This window comes from Salvelinus alpinus, chromosome 36 (assembly GCF_045679555.1).
Source record: "Salvelinus alpinus chromosome 36, SLU_Salpinus.1, whole genome shotgun sequence".
NCBI lineage: Eukaryota > Metazoa > Chordata > Actinopteri > Salmoniformes > Salmonidae > Salvelinus > Salvelinus alpinus.
Genome location: NC_092121.1, coordinates 13,793,517 through 13,812,823, shown reverse-complemented (window position 1 = coordinate 13,812,823; position 19,307 = coordinate 13,793,517). Strand labels below are relative to the sequence as shown.

Genomic DNA, 19,307 nt, shown 5'->3' with positions numbered 1-19,307 from the left:
CAATGACCTGAAGAGAGCTGGGACCACAGTCTCAAAGAAAACCATTAGTAACACACTACGCCGTCATGGATTAAAATCCTGCAGCGCACGCAAGGTCCCCCTGCTCAAGCCAGCGCATGTCCAGGCCCGTCTGAAGTTTGCCAATGACCATCTGGATGATCCAGAGGAGGAATGGGAGAAGGTCATGTGGTCTGATGAGACAAAAATAGAGCTTTTTGGTCTAAACTCCACTCGCCGTGTTTGGAGGAAGAAGAAGGATGAGTACAACCCCATGAACACCATCCCAACCGTGAAGCATGGAGGTGGAAACATCATTCTTTGGGGATGCTTTTCTGCAAAGGGGACAGGACGACTGCACCGTATTGAGGGGAGGATGGATGGGGCCATGTATCGCGAGATCTTGACCAACAACCTCCTTCCCTCAGTAAGAGCATTGAAGATGGGTCGTGGCTGGGTCTTCCAGCATGACAACGACCCGAAACACACAGCCAGGGCAACTAAGGAGTGGCTCCGTAAGAAGCATCTCAAGGTCCTGGAGTGGCCTTGCCAGTCTCCAGACCTGAACCCAATAGAAAATCTTTGGAGGGAGCCGAAAGTCCGTATTGCCCAGCGACAGCCCCGAAACCTGAAGGATCTGGAGAAGGTCTGTATGGAGGAGTGGGCCAAAATCCCTGCTGCAGTGTGTGCAAACCTGGTCAAGAACTACAGGAAACGTATGATCTCTGTAATTGCAAACTAAGGTTTCTGTACCAAATATTAAGTTCTGCTTTTCTGATGTATCAAATACTTATGTCATGCAATAAAATGCAAATAAATTACTTAAAAATCATACAATGTGATTTTCTGGATTTTTGTTTTAGATTCCTTCTCTCACAGTTGAAGTGTACCTATGATAAAAATTACAGACCTCTACATGCTTTGTAAGTAGGAAAACCTGCAAAATCGTCAGTGTATCAAATACTTGTTCTCCCCACTGTATGTGCATGCAAAGAGCAAACAACAAGCTGCACAAGAACTCACTACTGTAATGGTCCAGGTTACAATGTGAAAAAAAAAAACTACCTTGGCATCATACTTGATTCCAACCTCTCTTTTAAAAAGTATGTGAAAAAGGTCATTCAGATTCAAATTCAACCTAGCTAACTTCCGATTTATACGAAATTGTTTAACTACAGAGGTAGCAAAACTGTACTTCAAATCTATGATACTCCCCCACTTAACATACTGCTTGACTAGTTGGGCCCAAGCTTGCTGTACAACATTAAAACCTATTCAGTCTGTCTACAAACAGGATCTCAAAGTGCTTGATAGGAAGCCCAATAGCCATCATCACTGTTACATCCTCAGAAAGCATGAGCTCCTGAGTTGGGAAAATCTTGTGCAATACACCGACGCATGTCTTGTATTTAAGATCCCAAATGGCCTGGCTCCCCCTCCACTCAGTATTTTTGTTAAACAGAAAACCCAAACATATGGCAGCAGATCCAGAAGGTCTGCCATGAGAGGTGACTGTATAGTTCCCTTAAGGAAAAGCACCTTTAGTAAATCCGCTTTCTCTGTTAGAGCTTCCCATGTCTGGAATACACTGCCATCAGACACACATAACTGCACCACATATCACACTTTCACAAAATGCATGAAGACATGGCTAAAGGTCAATCAGATTTGTGAACATAATCCCCTAGCTGTGTATTTCCGCTTTCCATGTTGTCTGTTGTCTGTAGCTTGTGAGGTGTGGAAACACTTTGTTGCTTTTATGAATTTTGTCTTACTGCTTTTTGTTCTATGTTGCTCTGTCTGTATGCTACGTCTTGCTTGTCCTATGTTGCTCTGCGTGTGCTCACTGCTCAATGATTGTTTATATTGTAATTGTTTTTAATAACCTGCCCAGGGACTGCGGTTGAAAATTAGCTGGCTGGCTAAAACCGGCACTTTTACTGAAACGTTGATTAATGTGCACTGTCCCTGTAAAAATAAAACAAACTCAACTCACAGTCACGCATGCAAACATTTTACATACGAGTGGTCCCGGGGATCCAACTCACAGTCACGCATGCAAACATTTTACATACGAGTGGTCCCGGGGATCCAACTCACAGTCACGCATGCAAACATTTTACATACGAGTGGTCCCGGGGATCCAACTCACAGTCCTGCCGTTGCAAGCCCCATGCTCTACCAACTGAGCTACAGAGGACCTGAATAGATTCAGGATATGCACAGACCACAGAAAGTCAACACATCATGTGGAACTGAAGCCCAAGAGGATCAGTCCAACCATTTCAGGTACAACCACAATCTAAGGGATGGGTGGGCCCATACAAACACATAAAATGTTAACATATACTGTAACACTAGTAAAAACCATTGTATTCAATTCTATCAGTTTAATGATAATCAACTTTCTACCCATTGTGGTTGTTTTTTCCTTTTAGGAGACCCACAAGAATCTTGTGGTTGAGCCCATAGTTACACAATGGCCAACCATCTAGCCCCATTGCGATGTTACTGACAGGTATGACAGACTACATGGGCTTAAGGGCCCATCTGCAGGTAGACTCTTACAGTCACATGTAGGGTCAAAATAGAGCGCACCATGGATAATGGCAAGCATTGCAAGACCAAGTCCCAGGTGGATTTGACGCATATGGAGCTGTAACCTTGACCAATTCTCAGCATACAGAATAAATCCAAACCCTGTCAGCCAAATGATAGGAAAGTGAATTAGAGAAAAGGGGTCAAACACACAGGACATGTGATGGATGGACAGGCGGGTGTGTTGCAGCAGACACACTGAGCTGAGGCTCTCAACCCAAAGCGGAAACAGACAACAAAGAAAAAAGTGCATAATACTGTACGTTGCGACACATTGACGTTTTCCTTTGAAATAATGAGGTATTCACCAGATAAGCTGCAGGGAGAGGTAGGCGGAAAGGGCAATGGACTCACTCTCTCTCCTACTGTCTTACAGTGACACACACACACTGTACATTAACCGAACTGTCTAGAACTGCATTGGAGAGTGGGTGGGGAGAAGGTTTAAAGAATACAGAGTACAGATACAGGCAAAGAAATAGAAGCTTGTTTATGAGGTATGAAGATGGGTCATTCCACCAATAAAGTGCCTTTTGGGTTCACGTAACAGGTTGACTTTAAAATGAGGGAAATTGGAAACATTAATCATGAGAAATAATCATCTTCAGAAATGACTGTCAAAGCAACAAAATAACCACGGCTTTACAATGATGGTGAAAACGTGGGGGAAAGTATTGAATTGAACAGATATATAGAATTGTCCATGTGGTCTATATTAAATGGGTACGTCATTTAATATAACAGGCTTTTAAAATGCAGTATTGGTGCACAATTGAAGGTATCAAAGGGACTCAAAGGGCACTATTCGTGGAACGACCCAGAAACAGATTATGTAGCCTAAATGTATAGAAAGACTGTGATGAGATCAGAGTTTTTGATTTTATGGACAGACTAACATCTATAAGACCTCAAACAAGGTATTAAAGGCTCAAGGAAAACATCTATAGATATAGTAGATTTTAGGGGAAATGACTGATCTTCGATAATCCACCATTCAACTCGTTCAATATCCACCTCTCTCTATCACACACACACACCGACACACTGTGGTGCAATGCTATGTATGAAAGACTTGGAATATGTATGTTATAACACCCACATTGAACGACAAAATGTGTGCACACATACCATTAATCAATGACAAGAAAATGAAGAGCAAGAGAGATAGTTTGTGTGTAAGAGAGACACTGTACTCACCTAATTAACCCTTAATACTGAGTGATTCTAAATGTAATTGTGTTTGTAGATAGGAGAAATTGTAACAATCACAAATATATCACTAGAAGATAAAAGATGTTGAGTCCTTAATCCTTGATAGTAAAATCCCATTAAAATTCATTAGTAGAAAAAAGTATTAAAATCAGCTTTAGTCCATTCGGAAAAACCACCAAAAAGTCCTGAATTTCAATTAACAGTTAGAGGCTTTCATTTGGAGTCCAACCCGAAACATAGAGTAATTCCTCAGGAAAACAGCTACATCCAGAATGCATTTATCATTGTGAAGAATATTTAAAAAAATTACCATTCCCCAATATCTTCATATAATAGATCATAAAATTCTCCTTCAAGAACAAAAGGAAATATAAAGAGAGGTGGAGAGAGAATGAATTGTGGTTTGCTCTACTTATCTATGTATATGTCTATTGCTGTGTTTATTACACTCTCTCTCTCTCTTTCCCTCTCTCACTCTCTCTCACTCGCTTTCCCTCTCTCACTCTCTCTTTCCCTCTCTCATACCAAAAAGTCTGTTTTTTGGTTAGTTCACAATAAACCTAATTCCCTACAACCTTTTCACCACCCTGCCTTCAACACTTTTCTTCTCCTATTGCTAAACATTGTTCTAAAATAACTACACTAAATTACCTGCCCCTTAAAATATATATCACAGTAGTACCAGTAATAACTTACAAAAATGATTCCCCATATAAGTAAACATAACTCTCAAATTATATCATAAATGACCCTCTAACATACAGAACATTGGGATATGTGAATAATTTTCTGATGGCAAATGAAAAAGATGGAGCAACAAATAAAGAAATGACTGGATAATTAAGTGTGGGGGTGTAGGTAGAAAACGATGGGATAGAGATGAACGGCGCTTAAAATGAGAGCAGATGACAAAAGCATGAAAAAAGAAATCCTCTGAAAGGTAAAGAATTGCAGCAAGCGTTTTAGTCCATTATCTTTGAGTGCTTGTGTGTGTGTCAGAGGGAGTGAGAGGAGAAGGGGTGGTGGGGGGGAGGGGGGTAGAGAGAGATGCATACACAGGTGACAGACCAGTAGAATGAGAAATGAGTGAGTATTAAGCGCAGAGCTACAGATAATGTTTGACAGTCAGACAGCAGTGGTTTCATAAGAGGTGCAGGATGAGATGGGAACAGTAAAATATATAGGTTTATTCCTTTTTTTGCTAGATATGGAGTTTGCCTTGGGACCTTGCATTAGTCTCCTCCTGTGTGTGAGTAAAATGATTCAATATAAGGAAACGGAGGCAGTTACACATTTAATGGGAGAAGAGACTGTTGTGCAATACTGTGAGAGAAAATGTGCTCCTCTGAGAAGAGAGGAAGGCATTGTAGGATGTATCACTGTGGTTTTGATGGAGGTCAAAAGCAAAAAGGTGATGTTTGGGATGGAGAGAAAGAGCATAGGATGGAATGTCATGAAAACAAGTACCAGCTGAATGATTTGATGAAAGAATCATTCCTATACCAAGCCATACTGTGGATTAATGTGTGTGTGTGTGTTATGTGGATGCGTAACACACACAAAAATACACACACAAACAGATTGAGACGGACACTAAACACTAAGAGACCTACCTATAAATATAAATAAGAATCCCCAAAATAGAGATGCAAAGGATTGTGGGAGAAGAAGAGGTACAAAATAGGAAAAGGTAAAAACATGAAAAAGGTAAAATAGTGTCATCAACCAGTCTTTTCTGGTGGAAAAATCTGGATAATTGAAACACTGGTGGATTCAAAAACTAGTCAAAGTTATGGGGTGGACAGTGAGTGGAGAAATGGGGGGAGGAGGAGTGTGGGTAACAGGGGACAGATTGGGAGTCATAGGAATGGTAAGGGAAGGGAGAATGGATAAGGAATATAAAAAAGGAAAAAAAATCTCTTTCCTTCCTTTTCTCGTTCATAAATAAAATAAATTGTAGACCAGGTAAATGGAGAAATAGATGAGGAGGCAGAGGACGGAGAGAGCAAGCAAATGAAAAGATAAAGCACCTCCCAGCAAAGCGATGAGGAAGAAGAAGAACAAAGAACGAAAGAAAAAAACAAATACTCCAGTAGCCTCCGTTTTTTCTTGTCTCTATGTGGAAGGGGGGAATGGCAGTTGCCAGTTATTCCCCCTCCCAGCTTATCTTCTTTCTTCTTTCAACAAAACAAGCCTCCCCATCCAGATGAAAACATGTTATTTTCCTCTAGCTCTGGTCTAGTACATACCACTCACACAGGTTAGACATGTTGCAGAGGCTCATCAATATTGCTTACAGAAAAAGACATGGGGCTATAAGACAAGCATCGCCTGCCTTACTGAACTGAAAATGCTATCTGTCCCCTCTCCCGCCTATCCCTGAGAAATCTGGGTTGGGAGGGGAGGGAGGAGGGTCCTCTCGCAGAATTAGTATGCATTGAGAGAGTGGAGGAGGGGGGGGGTGCATTTCCAATAAATGTCTAGGAACCAGTGTTAGTGTGAATAAAACTGATAAGGGACTAGCTCCCCCTAGAGTCAAGTATCAATATACCAGTATAGTTTACAAACATTTTAATGAAAGATTACAATAGTCTGAATATTTCTTGGTACTTAACCTTTCGGTCAATCTGTTGTCAAGTCCAATGCATTTATTTACATGTTTCTAACCAGCCATTAAGACTTTACATGTCCCTATCAGATGAAGCGATCAGCAGACAGTGTGAATTACATGGGGCCCAGGGGGGACCCCTGAATGAGACATGAGTTTACCTAAATGCAATAAAATCAAACTTTGGGGGGGGGGGGGGGTCTCTAAATAATACTAATTGAACAATTCTACTATTTCTTTAAAATGCCTCTGTACTGCTACAGAGGTAAATATTAAAATAAAAGCGTATTCCAAATTAAACGAACACCCCCGCCGGTCATGGTTTAAAAAATATATATATCCACGTGGCTGCACTTGTCAACCCGGGACAGTCGCATCTCTCAGCCCCTTTTCAGGCGTCACAACTTCTCTTTCTTCAAAAAAGGTCCTTTTGTCAAAGACGCATCAATTAATTCAGGCTACAAGAGTGTAGCCTGTAAAATTTTTGGTGTTTCATAACGGATGTCTCTTTCCATTCATCTATTCGTCAAATGTTAGGATGCTGGAATTATTTTGGACTAGACGAACACACGCAGGTAGCCTACTTTTTGAAGTTATTTGTTTGACAATATGAAAACATGACTAGTTCTGTTCATGCCAAATTAAAAAAGGTTAAAAAAAACATTAAATTACATCCATTAAAAAAAAAATGGCACAGGACGTGCACACATACACAGGAGGCCCTTGATCATGTATTATTTAATTGTAGAACATGTCCTTCACAATGGCAGAAATTGAGCAGGAGGAAAAGATCGCATAGGCTTTAGCAGGTTCATTTCTCATGAGACGCAGAACTACTGTGTATTACCATATAATATCATGGTCATTCTGCCCTTCATAGTATGTTCTTTCAGTTAGACTGACAATTGCAATGAAAAGTTTGAGTTTTCAAATACCTTCAGGAAACTAGGAGAAGAATACTTTGTCCATAATCTTTCAGAAACAGGACCAGGCCATTTCAGGTTTGATTTTCAAATCCTCTCGTCCTGTGTCAAAGATACCATTTTGGTACAATGCTGCTCCCATGTGGTCAAACACACGGCAGGCAGACAATGGTCACATGGGGCCAACCGATTTCACCAAGATGGGCAACAACATTTTCCAGTAACATTCAAATGATAAGTCACTCTTGTAAACATCTGGGCTCAAATATGATTTGAGTGAACAATTCTGATAAAAAATACCAAACACATTCATTTGAAAATAGAGCAATTAGTTTTGCCAGAAGCTTTACTGAACTTTACCAGAATTTTTTTTTACAGAATCAACATTTCTCCTCGTTTTAACTTTACACAACAAATTGTACATATTAACTTACATCTTAAGATTTGGTTAAATTGGAGCTTTCGGTGAAGGGGACGTTAAGACGTCAGTGCACTGAGGCGCACAGAATGGTCCAAAGCGGCCAAACACGTCCCTGGCACGGACCGCAAAGTAGTACTTGGAGCCAGAGACAAACTGTGTGAGTGTACAGGCCATGGGCAAAGCCAAGGCCTTCACCTCCCCTATCTTCTTCCAGAGTAGGGGAGGTGTGCTGGGGCCAGAGTGGTCCTGGTGGTAGGCGTATAGGTGGTAGCTGTCCACGGCAGCACAGCTCCTGTCTACCTCAGTCACAGACCAGGAGAGCACGATGCCATCATTCTGGCTCAGAACCCGGGTTATTTTGAGCAGAGGCTGTTGTGGAGGGCTGGTGCTGGCCGCTTCGAGGGGCAGGCTGATAGTTTGAGGTGGGACAGGCAAGGGGGGAAGGGGAGAGGGCTGGGGGCAAGGTGTGGAAGATGAAGAAGTGGTTGTGGCTGAGGCAACACTTTCAGATGGGGAGCCCTGAAAGATGAATTTTGATCAACTTTCACTCAGCCTTTCACATCCATTTGCTATGTTTACTCTCTTTGGTTGATTATAGGCCAATATGTACATTTGCTTTCAATTGGAAAACATTCTGGAACATGCAGTATTCCATGGCTGCATTCCAAACACTTACAAGACACACCCTCTCCCCTCAGCCCTCAAATTAAGTGGACACTTCTGATGACATATCATGACATGTGACGAGTTGACACTTGCAGGTATTTTAAATGGCCCGCTCTTGCCCGGAAATGTGTCACTCGTTCATCTCATGGTTGTTTTCAGTCATCATGGAACCACTGGTAGCTGTTGTGTGTGTGCCTTATATGCGCTACAGTCAATTATGATTGCATTTCATAATCTTGGCTAGAAGACAACACCTCCGCAGACATCGAATGTTAGCCATCCTACATTATCAGATACATCGAAAATTACAATGTATAAGTGTGATGTCAGGGAAAGTTGTGCGCAAACTATCGTTTCCAAAAGCTAACCAAACAAAAACATCATTACTTTTATGATAAGTGTTTGAGCCGTCATGTGCATAAGTAGCACCATTTCTAACTTATTTACATTTGTTTTTACTTACACTTGTATGTTGACTCTCCATATTAATGTAGTTTAAGTTTAGGCTGACTTTTCTTAACGGATGTACAATCAACGCAAATTTATTATGGGGCATTTCAGGCCCCGGAGTGAACATAATTGTACTAGAGGTCGACCGATTATGATTTTTCAACGCCGATACCGATTATTGGAGGACCAAAAAAAGCCGATAACGATTAAATCAGCTGATATATATACAGTGGGGAGAACAAGTATTTGATACACTGCCGATTTTGCAGGTTTTCCTACTTACAAAGCATGTAGAGGTCTGTAATTTGTATCATAGGTACACTTCAACTGTGAGAGACAGAATCTAAAACAAAAATCCAGAAAATCACATTGTATGATTTGTAAGTAATTAATTTGCATTTTATTGCATGACATAAGTATTTGATACATCAGAAAAGCAGAATTTAATATTTGGTACAGAAACCTTTGTTTGCAATTACAGAGATCATACGTTTCCTGTAGTTCTTGACCAGGTTTGCACACACTGCAGCAGGGATTTTGGCCCACTCCTCCATACAGACCTTCTCCAGATCCTTCAGGTTTCGGGGCTGTCGCTGGGCAATACGGACTTTCAGCTCCCTCCAAAGATTTTCTATTGGGTTCAGGTCTGGAGACTGGCTAGGCCACTCCAGGACCTTGAGATGCTTCTTACGGAGCCACTCCTTAGTTGCCCTGGCTGTGTCTTTCAGGTCGTTGTCATGCTGGAAGACCCAGCCACGACCCATCTTCAATGCTCTTACTGAGGGAAGGAGGTTGTTGGCCAAGATCTCGTGATACATGGCCCCATCCATCCTCCCCTCAATACGGTGCAGTCATCCTGTCCCCTTTGCAGAAAAGCATCCACAAAAAATGATGTTTCCACCTCCATGCTTCACGGTTGGGATGGTGTTCTTGGGGTTGTACTCATCCTTCTTCTTCCTCCAAACATGGCGAGTGGAGTTTAGACCAAAAAGCTCTATTTTTGTCTCATCAGACCACATGACCTTCTCCCATTCCTCCTCTGGATCATCCAGATGGTCATTGGCAAACTTCAGACGGGCCTGGACATGCGCTGGCTTGAGCAGGGGGACCTTGCGTGCGCTGCAGGATTTTAATCCATGACGGCGTAGTGTGTTACTAATGGTTTTCTTTGAGACTGTGGTCCCAGCTCTCTTCAGGTCATTGACCAGGTACTGCCGTGTAGTTCTGGGCTGATCCCTCACCTTCCTCATGATCATTGATGCCCCACGAGGTGAGATCTTGCATGGAGCCCCAGGCCGAGGGTGATTGACCGTCATCTTGAACTTCTTCCATTTTCTAATAATTGCGCCAACAGTTGTTGCCTTCTCACCAAGCTGCTTGCCTATTGTCCTGTAGCCCATCCCAGCCTTGTGCAGGTCTACAATTTTATCCCTGATGTCCTTACACAGCTCTCTGGTCTTGGCCATTGTGGAGAGGTTGGAGTCTGTTTGATTGAGTGTGTGGACAGGTGTCTTTTATACAGGTAACGAGTTCAAACAGGTGCAGTTAATACAGGTAATGAGTGGAGAACAGGAGGGCTTCTTAAAGAAAACCTAACAGGTCTGTGAGAGCCGGAATTCTTACTGGTTGGTAGGTGATCAAATACTTATGTCATGCAATAAAATGCAAATTAATTACTTAAAAATCATACAATGTAATTTTCTGGATTTTTGTTTTAGATTCCGTCTCTCACAGTTGAAGTGTACCTATGATAAAAATTACAGACCTCTACATGCTTTGTAAGTAGGAAAACCTGCAAAATCGGCAGTGTATCAAATACTTGTTCTCCCCACTGTATATACACTGCTCAAAAAAATAAAGGGAACACTTAAACAACACAATGTATCTCCAAGTCAATCACTCTTCTGTGAAATCAAACTGTCCACTTAGGAAGCAACACTGATTGACAATAAATTTCACATGCTGTTGTGCAAATGGAATAGACAAAAGGTGGAAATTATAGGCAATTAGCAAGACACCCCCAATAAAGGAGTGGTTCTGCAGGTGGTGACCACAGACCACTTCTCAGTTCCTATGCTTCCTGGCTTAAGTTTTGGTCACTTTTGAATGCTGACGGTGCTTTCACTCTAGTGGTAGCATGAGACGGAGTCTACAACCCACACAAGTGGCTCAGGTAGTGCAGCTCATCCAGGATGGCACATCAATGCGAGTGGCCTGCTGGAGGTCATTTTGCAGGGCTCTGGCAGTGCTCCTCCTTGCACAAAGGCGGAGGTAGCGATCCTGCTGCTGGGTTGTTGCCCTCCTACGGCCTCCTCCACGTCTCCTGATGTACTGGCCTTTCTCCTGGTAGCGCCTCCATGCTCTGGACACTACGCTGACAGACACAGCAAACCTTCTTGCCACAGCTCGCATTGATGTGCCATCCTGGATGAGCACGGTGTTTCCTCCGACACATTGGTGCGTCTGGCTTCCGGGTTGGAGGCGCGCTGTGTTAAGAAGCAGTGCGGCTTGGTTGGGTTGTGTTTCGGAGGACGCATGGCTTTCGACCTTCGTCTCTCCCGAGCCCGTACGGGAGTTGTAGCGATGAGACAAGATAGTAATTACTAGCAATTGGATACCACGAAAATTGGGGAGAAAAGGGGTTAAAATAAAATTTAAATAAAAATTTAAAAAACGAGGGCTGAGGGGCTTCCGTTGCCCATTTCCCTTGCTTGGCTAATCATTCTGAACCGACAACAAAGATGGTCGTGGGGATTCCCCCAATTGCATAAGGCGAGGGTAAGTGGAGGAGGGTGTGTCTTTTATAAGTTTGAAACGCAGCCCATGTATTGAAAGACAGTTTCTCTGCTTTCAAATATTTGGTAGTCTCACCTGCAGGGGGCGATGATAAACAGCATGCGGAGATCCAACAGCTGAAGTCTGACCAAGAGATGACCTCACTGAAACAATAAATTAAAGAGAAAAACTCTGGGTATTCTACTGTCAACATAACCACAGACAGTGTTTGCACAAGACACCACCTACCGGCCTGTGTTCCGACTGAAGTGGAGGTGGCTGTTTGCTGTGTGGCTGTTGTTCGCTGACCCGCTGTTGAAGGCGAGGGTGAGGCCTTCAAAGCCATCGGAGCCTTCAGCACTCCAGTAACTGCACACAACACATGGGGACAACTTCGGGAGATGTACAACTCACTGCACGTCTGGCCTCTATTATATCATAAAATACTGCTCACCAAAAGGAAGAGGGAGGGAAAGGAATATCAATCTTACCTAGAACATCATCATCCTCCTCCTCCTCCTCTGTCAGGTCTATGAATGCTTCTGATTTGGCATGGTGAGATGCCTGTGTGGAGTCTGAAGGTGGGTTTGTAGATTCACTACCTACATAGAAGATAGAAGAGTGTAGGAAAACACAGCTTCTCAGAATGACACTGAGAATCTGGGCAAAACAAACTACTTACATATACTCTTCCAAGATAACAAGCCAAACTTCTGAGGTGTAAGCTAACCTGTTTTCACAGGCATCTGTGGTAAAGGGGCAGCTAGTTGTGCTGGGGCAGCTGGATGCACAGAGGCAGCTGGTCGCACAGAGGGTTGAGTGCCTGTGGTGGCTGGCATTGAGAATCTTGGTAAGGATGAAGTGGAGTTCGCCACAGACACAAGCCGAATGGACTCACAGACGGAGACAGACACACTGGAGCTGGGCCTGCTGACTGTCCCAGTGGCTCCAGAGTGGGAGACATTGGGTGTGGCACAGAGTGTGGTTGTGGCCCTGCGTGTGGGTGTGGCCCTGGGTGTGGTTATGGGTGTGGCCCTGGGCGTGGTTATGGGTGTGGCCCTGGGCGTGGTTATGGGTGTGGCCCTGGGCGTGGTTATGGGTGTGGCCCTGGGCGTGGGAGTGGTTGTGGCCCTGGGCGTGGGAGTGGTTGTGGCCCTGGGCGTGGGAGTGGTTGTGGCCCTGGGCGTGGGAGTGGTTATGGTTGTGGCCCTGGGCGTGGTTATGGTTGTGGCCCTGGGCGTGGTTATGGGTGTGGCCCTGGGCGTGGGAGTGGTTATGGTTGTGGCCCTGGGCGTGGTTATGGTTATGGTTGTGGCCCTGGGCGTGGTTATGGCTGTGGCCCTGGGCGTGGGAGTGGTTGTGGCCCTGGGCGTGGGAGTGGTTGTGGCCCTGGGCGTGGGAGTGATTATGGTTGTGGCCCTGGGCGTGGTTATGGTTGTGGCCCTGGGCGTGGTTATGGGTGTGGCCCTGGGCGTGGTTATGGTTGTGGCCCTGGGCGTGGTTATGGTTGTGGCCCTGGGCGTGGTTATGGTTGTGGCCCTGGGCGTGGTTATGGTTGTGGCCCTGGGCGTGGTTATGGTTGTGGCCCTGGGCGTGGTTATGGTTGTGGCCCTGGGCGTGGTTATGGTTGTGGCCCAGGGTGTGGTTATGTGGGACGTTGTGGCAGCTGGTGAGTCAGTGGGTATAGTCGTGGTTGTGGTTGTGGCAGCGAAATGAGATAAGAGGGCAGAAGCAGAGGGGGGCTTGGGAGCAGCAGGGGTGTAGGGAGTAGTCCTCTGCAGGAGGAAGGCAGTGGTGGGTGTCACGGTAGAACTCGTCATGGCGGGAAGTGCGCACACTGGGATTAGCTGGGAGTTGGTTGGGTTGGTAAGGATGGCTGTCCCTCCACCAGGCAGCTGTATGAGGAATGACTGGAGAGGGAAGGCGGACGGGCCTGGTGCTGGGGTAACACAGGTGCTCAGCATCAAGGTTTGGGATGTGGGTTGAGATCCGGCTGAGGCTGTGGAAGAGGGGGAAGGTAGCAAAGGGGCTTGTGGAAGAGAAAGAAATGGAGATTTAAAAAAAAGGAAGAGACTGTATACAATGATATTACTAGTTGGTTATAGAAAACACAGATTAAGATAAAGAGAAACCTGCCAACAGACCAACTCCCTCCTGCTCACCTGTGGGTACAGGAGTAGGGGTTTGACAGCCCTGATCAGTACGTACAGGAGTAGGGGTTTGACAGCCCTGATCATTACGTACAGGAGTAGGGGTTTGACTGCTCTGATCATTACGCTTTGGATCCGGTGGGTTGTTCCCCATTGTTCTGTTTACAAGGAGAGGAAATGATTACAGGCAGATGATTCAGGAAGCTGATCAAAAGGCTGCTCAGTGGAGAATGATGGTGAACACAAACATAAGTGGATGCTGAGAGATACAGTATGACGTCACTGTGCATCCAATCAATTGCTTTTATCCCAAATAACTCAATGATAAATTGAATTTGTTGTCAATGCACCCATTTATTTTGGTTACCCTCTGGTGAAATGTTTTTCCTCTGATTAATTGGGACACGCTGCTACACTTCAAACCATTGACTTACCTCAGGCCGAGAACTGCTGATCCTGCTGGGGTGGTTGCTGTGGCAGAAGTAGAGGTAGGTGGCAACAGTACCTGATGAATATAGGGAAGAGCACTTTGTATAGAGTTCCAATGGTACCACCAATCTTTCAAAAAAGCAAGTTCTCTCTGAAATCACAGTCATCATTGAAAGATCAATTGCCTCCATTTTCACTCACTTCTGGATGATTCTTGGCATTCTCCCTGGCCTGGTTGGCAGTTCCAACTTTCTTAGAAAGTCGGCCAATCTTTGCCTGAAAGGGCACACGTGGCGCATGGATTTGCTTGTCTAATGGGCAATACATTCCAAAGTCTTTATCCTAGATTACCCTGTTTGTGTTTTATTTATCATCTTCTGACAACTGACCTGCAGGATCTTGAGTGCACTCGGGTGTTTTTCTATTTTGTCCAGTCTGTCTCTGAGCCCCTGAAGACTCTTGTCAAATAGTGTGAGCTGCAGAACACACAACTTCTCCTCAACAAGCTGCTGCACCACCTACAGAGGACAGGGGTTTTAATGGGCAAGTGAGGAAAAAAGATGGAAGGTTATTTTATTTGTTTAACCTTAAAACCAGTCCAACTGAGATTTTTTTTTTTTTTAATAACACGAGAAGGTAACACCAATATAAAAATTGCCAAAAATATGCCATGCAACTCAGGATACAGGACTACAACTTGGGAACTGAGACGTGGTTTCTTTAAATAAAAAATTTAATAAAACATCTCAATTGAGGACAAACCTTCTTTAGCTTGTGTTGCCTTTCAGCACTCCCACTGATCTTCAGCTCCACATGAGCCTCCAGCTCTTCACAGTCTACTCTGGGCCTCTTATGATGCCTCTCCGCCACTTCCAAGTCTCTTTCTCCCTGCTTTTGACCACCATCCTCCGAGTCTCCAGACAAGGATCGTTTCTTCTGTAGAGCAGCACCCTCCTCTTCTTGTTTAGAGAGAACACAAAACATTATAATATCAAAACACCGCTATTGTCGAAGCTAACATCTTGAAAAAAATTACCTCCACTAGCCAACAGGCCAGTTGAAGTCAGAAATATGACCAATTCCTGCAACCTAGCTAACATACGAACTAAACTTGACATAATCACTTTGGTACTTCAGTTGGGATTGGAAAAGACTATAGAATTACCTTCATCAATCTGAAGGGGCGTTGGTGATGAAGGGGACGGACAGTCAACTGGAGCACCACTTTCAAATTGTTCTGGCTTCTCCATGTTAACCTCAACTTTTTCTACCCCTCCTTCACTTTCCCTCTGTTCCTCCTCTTTCTCATCTTTTTCCTCCTCTTCCTCATCGCTCTCATCCTGGACATCATCATCATCTTCACTAAGCACCAGGAACCCTGGCCTGACCTCCTGGTCTGACTCTGCCGTGTATGACGGGGAGAGTGAAGGGGAAGAGACAGACTCTACAGCCGTGTTGGAGGACAGGAGGAGGGAGGTGGCAGGGTTCAATATGGGCACTGTGTCCTGAGTGGTACCTGGTACCAGGTCTACTTCCATACCATCAACCTGTCTCTCTCTTACTGCTTCTGTTTTCTCTGAACTCACAGGAGAGGAAACGATAACATCCTCCTTGGAATTTCTATCCACCTTTATCAGTCCATTCATTTTGTCTTCTACCTCAAGGCTGGGTAATGTAGACTCCTTGTCCCCCTCTCCTTCTTCCTGAACATCTTTTACATCAGAGTGTATGTTCTGTGATGAAGAAACCAGTAATTCAGAGGCTGTTGGTTCCTCAGAGGTCTCAGTGGTTAGGGATGTGGCCGTCAGGGAGGAAGGGCAATGAGTGGTGGTATGTGTAGTTCCATGTATTTCTTTATCTACTTCCATAGACACATCTTCACAGTGCTTCCCATTTACCATTGCTGGCTGAGGTGGGGATGGGAAAGAACATGGAGAGGAAAGAGTGGTGTGAAGGGATTCCAGTTGCCGTCGATCGCTGACTTTCATAGTCTTTTTTGCTCTGAAAATTTTCCTCAGGGGTTCCTCTGCGACAGCAACATCCATGCTTGACCTGAATGGTGGTGGAGAAGAACGAGCAAAAGAATGTCAATCGTGTACAATTCTGTTTGTTTTACTCTACTTAATTGCATTTCAATGCCTTTGATTCATGCAAATTAAAAACAAACATTTTCATTAATCTCTTCATTAATGAAGTGTATTAAATTCAAATAGAAGTGGGCGCACTGACTTTCCCATACACACTATTGTTGAAGTCCAAGATAGGACACACCCACAATCATGCAGCTCCTCCTCTTTACACCCTGTCAACTCTGATTGGTAGAGTGCAAAGCCTGCCAGGCAACTCAAGCAGGCGATTCAGTGACGGGTTTCAAATATCTGGGCCTGGTGGGAGGTGTTTGCACCGTGTGAAAAGCGATTGCATTTGTTTTGGAACCGGGCTGCCTCCTGGGCGTGAGCAGGTGCCCTGCTCTGGCCGACGGCGGCTCAAAACAAAAAAAGTGGGTTAAGCAAGTGGAGTAATGAGTAGGATTCTGTTTTCACATGCAAAAAATATATATATATATATATTTTTTTTACCCCCTTTTCTCCCCAATTTTGTGGCATCCAATTGTTAGTAATTACTATCTTGTCTCATCGCTACAACTCCCGTACGGGCTCGGGAGAGACGAAGGTCGAAAGCCATGCGTCCTCCGAAACACAACCCAACCAAGCCGCACTGCTTCTTAACACAGCGCGCCTCCAACCCGGAAGCCAGACGCATGTCGGAGGAAACACCGTGCACCTGGGTTACCGCACACTGCGCCCGGCCCGCCACAGGAGTCGCTGGTGCGCGATGAGACAAGGATATCCCTCCCGGCCAAACCCTCCCTAATATATTTGTTAAACACTTTATCTGCCTTCCCAATGAAAGCTAGTTTGAAAATTCTCACATTTCATGCAAAAGAGATGTTTCTGAACGATGCACCATGCTGCTATGTTGACAGCATGAGCTTACAGCCCAGATTACTGTTCCATTTGAGAAGGGTGCTCCTCCCACACCGCTTTTGACCTTTCATGTCACCTAGCAGCATTCACAGAGGCAACATTCTGGCTTGTAGAGGTCGTGAGAGGAAACTTTCCTGATCCAAACACTAATTTATGCCCAACGTAGATTTCCATTAAATAAAACATAAGGTTTCCAGGTTATAGTCAACTAAGTGGTAAGTTCAGCATATACTTACCACTGCCTCATCAAAATAGGAAGGAAAACAAATCAATCAAATAACCTTGCATAGTGCCATGCCATCTTAGCCATGTTATCTTGACAAATTTAGGACAGCTCTTAGAGCCAGTAAGATTTTTTTTTTTTTAAGCAATAAAATAAATCCCATTGAGTTGGAAGAATCTGTAATGACATTAGTACACTTTTTCAAAGATGATTTGAAAACTTAATGTTGCCCTCATGGAATGTCATTCCTTAACCTGCCCCATCGTAAATCCAGTACTACCTGCAGCTGAAAATGTAATGCGATGCATTTGCTCCATGTAAAGAGTTTCCGTTTAGGAGGGTGGAGACTTTTTACTTGTCTCTTTAATATCTTTTCAGAAATTCTGAAATTTCCCCCCCAGAACCTAATTGAGCATTTGACGCAATTATGTAAGATTAGTTCTGAGATTCAGATTCGCTCCATGTGACCCCCCTCTGACAGTATGGGCCTGAATTGACTTGTCAAACCCAAGGGTATGGGGTAATCCCCCTATGATAACATTCATGGGGATTCCCTTTGCAGTTGGATGAAATTCTATTTAGCCCAGTTAGATTACCCTGTGAAAGGAGGCAATTAAATGCACCTGTGGACACTCAGACTAAGTATCAAGTTCTAGACTAAGTATCAAGGGCTAGACTAAGTATCAAGGGCTAGACTAAGTATCAAGGGCTAGACTAAGTATCAAGGGCTAGACTAAGTACGACATTTGATTTTACTTTCCCAGTGAAAAAAGTCCAGTAGAGACTATCAATCTGCACACCTGAATTTAATTTCATACTAATTGATTACTGTTGATTTGTCGCACCAGGTGTTGGCTAAGTGAAGGAAGGCGTGGCCAACCTAGTCCTACAGTGTATGTCACAAAGCAGAATCAATATTAGCCAGGTAACTAACAAACATTCAGATATAGCGGTTTGTTTTCTGGTTTATTAAAAAGTGCTAAAGTAAATGATGGATTATTGAGTCGGTACCATTTACATTTCAAGTCAATCTTTCTCAGTTAGCTGGCTAAGTCATCGATCCTGACATTACTTAAGAGGGCCATGGAGTGCACAGGCTTTTGTTCCAGCCCAGAAATCACGACACACTCCTGTGCCTCAAACAATTTGAAGTTGAGTATAGTGATATTTCACACAATTTGTTTTACACTGACAAAATAAGATCTCTAATGGAACATGTATAATAAGACTGGCCGTAGGAACACTGCCCTTGAAGTCAAGATGTGCAGGATCTGATGGCTTGGACACATTTTCACAGAGTGATAGCTGTGCTGGAGTAGCTGGGTCTCATGGGACAGGGCACGGACTGTGGCAAGGCACTCAAGCAGTAGAAGATGAAGAGGACTAAGTTATGTAAATTTAATTCCGTCAAAATGGTGCGTTAACGGACCTACAATTGCTACATCAGTAAGGTATGTAGATGCCTTCAATGGCCTCACCAATACATCACCACTTACATAAAATGATCCATTCAGTGAAGTTTAGACTAAGATTTAAAGTATATCTTAATGCAGTAACTCAATGTTAAACACGTGAGGTCACTCACCCTTTACATCCAGTTTCAAAACAGGATCCTGTAGTGACCAGAACTTGCTAAGTGCTAAATTGAATCAGCAAATGCTAACTTGCACAGTCATTTAACCTAACTTGACCTGTCTCCTTATCCTGTCTGTTGTCACTGATTGGGAGTGAATCACAACCACTCAAAACCAGCACATTCTTAGTATGTTCTAAACTTCCCAGCCCACATTCGTATGTTCTAAACTCCACAGCTAGCCTATTCAGTTCGTCAATTCGCTCCCTCTCAAACAAAGCAGGAAGTGTGATGG

At 43.9% G+C, this 19,307-nt stretch overlaps 2 protein-coding genes across 3 annotated transcripts in view; both read right to left on the bottom strand.

The window, feature by feature from the left end:
- LOC139565525 (glutamate receptor ionotropic, NMDA 2B-like) overlaps positions 1-6,179 on the bottom strand; it is a 102,798-nt gene extending 96,619 nt beyond the window's left edge. Inside the window, exon 1 of the mRNA XM_071385937.1 lies at positions 5,421-6,179. The gene's annotated coding sequence lies outside the window, so the exon portion shown is untranslated. The remainder of the gene's footprint in view (positions 1-5,420) is intronic.
- Positions 6,180-7,134: 955 nt separating this feature from the next.
- LOC139564979 (activating transcription factor 7-interacting protein 1-like) lies at positions 7,135-19,307 on the bottom strand. Of its 2 annotated transcripts, none has more exons than XM_071384934.1 (12): positions 19,025-19,307; positions 15,395-16,281; positions 14,992-15,188; positions 14,619-14,747; positions 14,431-14,505; positions 14,235-14,305; positions 13,813-13,958; positions 12,381-13,679; positions 12,142-12,252; positions 11,900-12,019; positions 11,747-11,814; positions 7,135-8,278 (listed from the first exon to the last, which is right to left on the bottom strand). In XM_071384934.1, the coding sequence occupies exons 2-12, from the start codon at positions 16,272-16,274 to the stop codon at positions 7,787-7,789; spliced, it is 3,588 nt and encodes a 1,195-aa protein (XP_071241035.1). In that variant the 5' UTR covers positions 16,275-16,281; positions 19,025-19,307; the 3' UTR covers positions 7,135-7,786. The 2 variants fall into 2 exon arrangements, with proteins under 2 accessions (XP_071241035.1, XP_071241036.1); XM_071384935.1 differs by having other exon boundaries at positions 14,992-15,185.